We start from the raw sequence: 7641 nt of genomic DNA on the forward strand, positions 1-7641 counted from the left end.
CCAGAGGGATCATTGAGTTCAAAAGAATTGGAGGCACTTGCTTGTCCTAAGTTGTCCAAATTTTCTGGTCGGTCAGCAAACCAACCAGCAAAAAGGTCCATTTCACTAGGTCGATTGTCAGTGCCAAAACAACTGTTTGATTTATTAGGGAAATTCTTATTAGAGTGAGTCATCTTGATTTTTTTTATTTTCTGAAGATCGAAAGTCTGTCCATGCTTATCGCACCAAATTATTGAGTATTTTTGTGTGTATGTCATTTTCAAACAGGATAAATTTTCTATTTATACGATATTGTTACTATTCATGAATGTGATGTTGTAGGTAAGTCCCTATGCATGCCAACACGTACCCTACTCTAGGATTAACACATGTTTTCTATGTATTGGTTTGCCTGCATGGTAGTGCGAACCCACATTATGCGAGGTCATTGAAGGATGTGAACACCTCACGTGTGAACTCAGGGTGCGAACAATGTAGGCTATGGGCCGGAATTCGATCGGGTAACCAAGTAGTGGATTAGTAATGATGAGTACCATAACACTAATATTTAATTTTCACCATCTTAAATGTGAAAAAGAAAATAAAGTTGGAATCTAACCATTTGCAATTTTTTTTTAAAGTTCCTCAAATAGAGACTTTCTTTGCAAAATCATTTTTATTCAATCATAAACTTACTTTGTTCATATCAGAACTAATAAGATGCGATTTCCCGGACTTGGATAGTTTGGAAAATAGCTCGAATGGAAGGACCGTCTTGAATAGGTTCAATTGGTGGAAACCTTGACCCGTAACATTTGAATACTTTAAGGAACCGTAGCTATATTAAAACAACACCCCACTTAAACATGACAGAATACTCGAACCTTGGTTAGCGAAGTCGCCACACTTCATGATGGGAAATAGAGTGATAAGACAATTGGGTAAATGCCACAAACTCGTAAGAGTTTGATAAGTTCAGTTTAGTTCAATGAAGAACTGAGAGAGGATAATCTTACCAACAAAGTTTATATTCAAAATAATTGTCTAATCTTACATAAGTAACTTAGGCCAAAATTTATAAGCCTCCAAAATGACTTTTCAAATCCTATAAAGGGCCTTTCAAATTCAACATTCAACTAGCTATTAAAACAAATATTTAAATCCGGTTATAACTCATGGTAGATAGCCCAAAAGTCATGCCTATTCACTTGATTCATGTGTAACTAAAAAGACATGTCTCTTCACTTGATGAAAGCTTAACTGTTCCTTAATTATGTTGTTTTGTTGTCCTTTCATCTCCCTTAGAACCGAATGTTTGAATGCTTGGGCTGACAACTCTTTAATTGGCACCATAATGCTTTGAGTGCATAAAACCGACGAGATTTGAAAAGCCATTCTTGGTCCAATGAACAGCCACAATGCATCAACATTGAATGCTGATTCTTGAATGAATTTTGTGCATTTATCCACCTTCTGCACCCAACAAAACGTCCTCTTCATGCACCAATAATTAAGTGATCGAATACACACTTTATCATGCCAAAATCGAACAGCCTTTGTGTGTGAACGCCTCTAGACCTTCTTAGTAGCCATAAATCGTCCCTAAGACACATTAAACATGCTTTTAGATATTAAACATTTGCAACTTTTCATATTCTTATTAAGCTAAAACATTTAATTAAAACACACATATTTATGATAGAAATCAGCCTACTATAAATACACATTTATTTATAAACATGTAACTCAAACCCATGCTTAAACATAATTATAATGCATGACATAATTAAATGCAAATTGAAGTTAAACTTAATTAATGACACACTCAACACATATGACACAAACTCACATAAATATAATGCATGACTTAATTAAATGTAAACTTTTTAAACTGAAAACTTAATTAAAAGTCCTTTAAATTGTCTTATAATTATTTAAAACCCATTGGAGGTTTCATCCAACCCTCGGATCCGCATTTGATTTGGACTTGGCCCAATCAGGACAAGATTAATTTGGACTTGCTTCCAACGTCCACTCATAGGCCCATAGCCTTGGTACATCCCAACGTCGAAGCGAGGCTCGACTTTCCTTTACATATCTTATTCTTAATACAAAAGTTCCCCATATCCTCTAGCATACAACTCTACTGTTGATAGATACATAAATATATGCATGCATGTATGTATTGTTAAAAGAGGCTTGAAATTTAGATGAATTTGAAAAGCAAGCCTCCATGAGCGGCGAAGAAAAGAGCAAAGACGAAAGGTTCAACAGCCATGAGCTTTATGAGGATGTTGAATGATGGACTTGACGTGTCTTTCAGTGGATCCCCTTTTGTGTCTCCTTTCACTGCTGCCTAGTGACATCTTGAACCTTCTGATTCCAATGACTTTGCATGTTCACTAACACCCGCCTTTTAGCACACAAACCATTAAATGAAATAAAATCCAATGCTTACAACATCATAAAACAATTTGTTGGCTTACCTCAATGTATTTCTTGGCATTATTAACCCATGATCCTGTGTTTGAAGCTGAGATGGCAACCTATGGCAACACAAATTTTGATCATGGTGTTGTTTAGATGAACTTAGACTGGTAAAAGTAATGGATATGTTTTGTACCTGGACACTGGCGAGAGTTTCGACTCCAAAAAGGGTTCCTACTGTAAGTGGATTAAGCATAACAAGTGCACCGGGTGGGATTATTTCGCAGAGTGAGGCATCGGTTGATATCTTGACGCAGTAGGTGTAGTCTGGTTTCGCCTTGCCTTTAGTCCCGGAATTGTATTGAATTGCCGATGAACTTCTTTAACCATTTTGAGAGCTGCGCTTCCAACACTTTTCATTGTCATGCCGGAAAACCAGTATGGGAGCATGGCTCCGACAATGAGACCATGAAAGCTTTAGGTGTCAATACATCTACAATCTTGATGCCTGTTCTGCTAACATAGGCACCAAATAAAGCAAGTGAAACAAAGGCCGCCGATCCTATTACGGAACCTGAGAAAAAGATCATGGTATTAACATATAAATCTTACCTTAACAATAGCTGCAGTGGTCTAAAGCATCATTTCTTTAGTGGATCTTGTTTTTTATAATTTATATAAATCTTACACCCACGGTTTTGATTATGCAAAGACAGCAATGAAGAGAACAAGGCAGAAATCATAGCACTATATACAAATGACATCAAAGTTAATGCACAACCCAATTCCACTGGGAGTCTAAAACAGAAGCATCAAGCAAATACACTCATTCAGAACTTATACTAAAAAAAATACAATAAATTTTCACTGAGATATTTGTTCCTTTCATCATTTGCTTTTGGCTTTTAACAGAAGAGGCAAGAGGAAATTGGACATTGGAAGTTTGTTGGTAAGCAATGAAAGTGTCTATCTAAGAGGAAAGAAGTGGAACTGCCACCTCCACTCTATTGACTTTTAGCACCCGCAATACCTTGTAAAATTATCATCATTTTGAGATATTTCTTAATCAGTGTGTTCCAGAAGCACATAAGCTTAGTCACTGTCAAAAACTCTGTCCACTCCACTACCCCATTTTAATAATTCATCTCTGAATGCGTCCGAGAGGTTCTGATGGAAAATCCAACCAAAATCCCAAGAAATACAAGAGAAGATGGCTGCAAATTAAGTCCAAACATCAACCCTTACCTGGAATAATTACATCGAGAGAGAAGCATTGCTACTACTACTAACACAACCAAAAGGTGTTAGTTTCTATTTTCATATTAATTAATGCCTATAATCAAATGTAAGTTTGAATAACAATTGTGGTTACAAATCGAATGGTTTACCAGAATGTTGGGACAAAAAAAAATCGTAGAAATTAGTGAGAAAAAAATTGCGAAAGGTAAAATGTGAGATGCAGATATTTGTTTCATAGATTACTCTGTATGATACAAAGTCAGTAAAAACAATGTAAGCACCAATCATAGCAACTACCCTTCTATAATGCTTCTATAACTGCTACTTCATGTCAACATGAGATCACTCCCAATAAGCTTAGGCCGGAGGCAGACAAGTACTTCGTGTTCTTCAGGTACCACACGCAGTTTTGGCACCATAATCTCAAGGACAGATCCTGGTCCATCATGATACGCTTCTATGTTGGCGTCTTCAGGTATTCGAGTTGACAGTGGGATCTCTCTAACAAACTCCCCAGGAGAGCAATGCTCAGAAGCAGGATCTGTTAATTTGAAGGTCCTTTCATGTCTCTTGATGAAAGGCATGCCAGATGTGCTAACACAAGATATCTTTATGATACCATGAGTGAGAGTATTCCTCCAAGAGACTTTGACCCTCTGAAGATCGACAAACGGCAAGCTGATAATGATCAGGTAACCTGCTTCATCTTCGTAGATAGTTTTTGCAGCGGTCACGGGCCCATACACATTTTTCATTATCCCACTGAAGTCTTTTAACCAGTGTGGCTCACTGGGATGAATTTCCATATCCGGAATTCGGTCAGATGGAGGAATGGCAGGCAAATAGCAATCATCATTGTTTCTATGCCGAAAAAGTTCTTTCCTCCTTTTGTTGCTAACAAGTGTTAAGTCCATCCCATCTCCATTGCTATGGTTAGATGGTTGACTACACAAATTCAGCCCAGATCCATTAAGAAGCTTTTTTGAGTGAGAATTTGAAGCACTCTTTATCGAAGGAGGAGGAACAGGCCTCTCTAGCTCAAAATCTGTGTTTGGAAGGTTCCTCCATGAACTAAAATCACTCGCTTCAGGTGGAACTGTAAAGTTTAAATCCCTTCCAGTAAGCTCCATCCACCTTTTCCGGTCTTCCTCACTCAGAGCCATGAGATTTGGTGCTGGAACAACCTCAATCCCATGTAGACATTGGGGGTTTGACAATCCTCTGTATTGCTTCCGTTGCATCCTGTGTGAACGGACAAATCCTTTATCCACACTAAACGGAAATGGACGCTCTCCTTGGCGAGAATGGCCATTCATGTAGCTTCTGAGTTGCATCTTACCCAGAGCATTCTCGGGTCTCTCCTTGAAAACCCACATGTACATATTCTCCATATCGTGTTGAACCATAAAAATATCCAACTTCAGATCTGATTTGTCAAAACCAGAAACACCGTTGCTATCACGAATAATCTTGCCCTTTGATTTGTCATTCAAAGCAGGCTTAAAGTAAAAGCTAAAGAATAACCAAGCACCCCATATGCTGTCTACCCGCTTGGCAAATTTTCGTTCCACTTTGGGTGCAGCAAGGTAGCTCTCAACCTCAAATGCTTGTGAACTGAGCCCAACATCCAAAATATCACACTGGTCTGAGTTCCATGGCTGCGGGGGAGGGCTACGCTCGGCGGAGAGAGGCAAATTGATATCAGGCGGCCGAGAAAGAACAGTTTGCCTATTCATTTCCAAATCCAATTCATCATGAGAAGAAGCACTTGAATCCATAGATAAGAGGGTGGAAGGGTGATGATTTTCCATTAACAAGGCTGTGAGCAAAGAATCTCCCATTTCAGCTTATCCGGTTGGAGAAGGTAAGTACTGGTGTTGGTGGTTTAATTTTTTCCATTTTTACCACCCCCGAAAACAAAGATTTCAACAAAACAACAACATTATGAACACCATCATCATCATATCAGTCACCACATGATCTCCCTTCCATCAAAACCCTAAAATTTATCCATCAGAACAAACAACAATCCGCACAAAAATTCACAGATATTAACAAAACTATATCAATCCAATAACCCTAACTTACTAAAATACAACAAAAAGAACATTCATTTGAAACAAATATATTTTTTTTAAAAAAACAGAGAAAGAAAATCTCTTCAATCTCTACCTGATTATAGAGAGAGACAAAGATTTTCCTATCAAAAAGCTGCTAAAGAAAGACATTATCTAACACTATCTAGAATCTCCCCAAATCCTCCAAACACAGGTGGGAAAAACTGAATCAAAAACATCAAAAAAAGAAACAATTCTTATTTCCTTTTCCACGAAAAAAAAACCAACTTTTTTAAAAAGAAAAGGAATTTTTTCTAGAAGAGAAATGAAGGGATCTTAAAAGAGTACCTTTTGGGATAAGCATCGAGGAATCGAGAAGAAGAGGGACCTCTACGAACGATTATCATGCTAATCTCCACCAAATCATCATCTTCCACAACCTTACACACCATTTTTTCCCTTTTTGTTCCGTACTTATTATTGTTCTTTATCTTCCCTCTATTATACGTTTACACTTTCTCGTTTTCTTCCTTTGTTTTGCCGTAAAGGAGAAAAGAAAACAAAGAAAAATGAGAAGCAAAAAAAAAAAAAAAAACCCAAGTGAATGAGGACTGGAGAGAAACAGAATTGTAAGCAACATCGAAATATAGAGAGGTTTTCGTCAGTAAAAGCCTACACCAGATACCACCGATTCAACTCGCTGTTACTTAACGGTAACGCTACACTTTTTTCCAGTGTCATCTTTTTGAGAGGTCAATACTCCACGGTTCCCTGCAACCAGGTATTACTTATCTTTTTCATTTCACCCCTTTTTACCGTTTTTGAATATTATTTAATATTTACAAATAGATCAATTTAAACGAAAATTACCTAATTTTTAGATATTTTAATCTTGAGTCACCTAAAATAAAATCTTTACAATTTCGTCACTCAATTTTTAAGACGTTTTTATTTTTATTACACAATCGTTAAATCTCTAACGGCAGCTAACTTATACACATCATATCAAGTTTATACTTTCATTTTTAGTCATTTGACCTCTAAGTTGCTTTTATTTTGGTCCCAAAAAATATCCTCTTTTCTAATATTGATCGGTTAAAAAACGATTAATGTGAAAAAATGGTAAAAAACTAAAAGAATGTTTTAAAATTTATCAAATTGTACTTGTTTACCCCTTGCCGAAAGTTTTATTTTTTTTTTCAATATTGAAATTTTAAATTTCAAAACATTAAAATCAATTAAATAAGTTATTGAAAATATTTTATACCTTAATAGTGTCAACTGATTAGTTATTATAATATTGAAAATAATTAAATGAATTAATTTAGTCTACTTTTAAATCTTAAAATTTTATTTTATGTTTTTAAAAAACCAACTCAAATAAATCATCTTTACTAATTGTACATAAAACTCAAAATTCTTTTGATTATATGATATCGAGTCTTTCATACTAAGTTAAAAGCAAAGAAATATCTTTACAATTAATTAATTAAATCAATTAATTTTATCTTCCATGGCAAAAAAACTCAGAATATTTTCATCATTTTTTACCCAAACGAAGAACAAACAATTAATTTAATTAATTGTAATGATTTTTCTTTTCTTTTAGCCTAACTTAGTATGAAAGATTTGGGATTATATAATCAAAATAAATTTAAGTTTCGCAGGCAATTATCAAATATGAATTAGCGAGTTGATTTCATTAAAAATAATACGAAAAGATAAAATAAAATTTAAAAGAGATTAATTTAACTAATTTAAATATTACAATAACAAATTGGTTAACATTGTGTTTTGAAATATAAAATTTTAAGGGATAAAAATTTTTCAATAATTTATTTAATTAATTTTTATGTTTTAAAATTAAAATTTTCGGCAATGTGATAAATAAGTATAATTTGACAAATTTTTATTATATTATTTTAGTTTCTACTGCTTT

General features: G+C 35.0%; 1 protein-coding gene and 1 pseudogene across 2 annotated transcripts; both read right to left on the reverse strand.

The window, feature by feature from the left end:
• Positions 1 to 899: 899 nt before the first annotated feature.
• On the reverse strand, positions 900 to 3785 carry LOC107898178 (pyrophosphate-energized vacuolar membrane proton pump-like; annotated as a pseudogene).
• A 73-nt stretch (positions 3786 to 3858) lies between these two features.
• On the reverse strand, positions 3859 to 6483 carry LOC107899301 (uncharacterized). 2 transcript variants are annotated; one of them, XM_016824977.2, is made up of 2 exons: positions 6051 to 6483; positions 3859 to 5644 (listed from the first exon to the last, which is right to left on the reverse strand). In XM_016824977.2, the coding sequence occupies exon 2, from the start codon at positions 5484 to 5486 to the stop codon at positions 3972 to 3974; it is 1515 nt and encodes a 504-aa protein (XP_016680466.2). In that variant the 5' UTR covers positions 5487 to 5644; positions 6051 to 6483; the 3' UTR covers positions 3859 to 3971. The 2 variants fall into 2 exon arrangements, with proteins under 2 accessions (XP_016680466.2, XP_016680467.2); XM_016824978.2 differs by having other exon boundaries at positions 3859 to 5926; positions 6051 to 6449.
• Between the last annotated feature and the right edge of the window lie 1158 nt (positions 6484 to 7641).

Source organism: Gossypium hirsutum, chromosome D04 (assembly GCF_007990345.1).
Source record: "Gossypium hirsutum isolate 1008001.06 chromosome D04, Gossypium_hirsutum_v2.1, whole genome shotgun sequence".
Taxonomy (NCBI): domain Eukaryota; kingdom Viridiplantae; phylum Streptophyta; class Magnoliopsida; order Malvales; family Malvaceae; genus Gossypium; species Gossypium hirsutum.

What these genes read in the sequence shown, in the direction of transcription:
- LOC107899301 (XM_016824977.2), bottom strand. Translation starts at nt 5,486, where the DNA reads ATGGGAGATTCTTTGCTCACAGCCTTGTTAATGGAAAATCATCACCCT.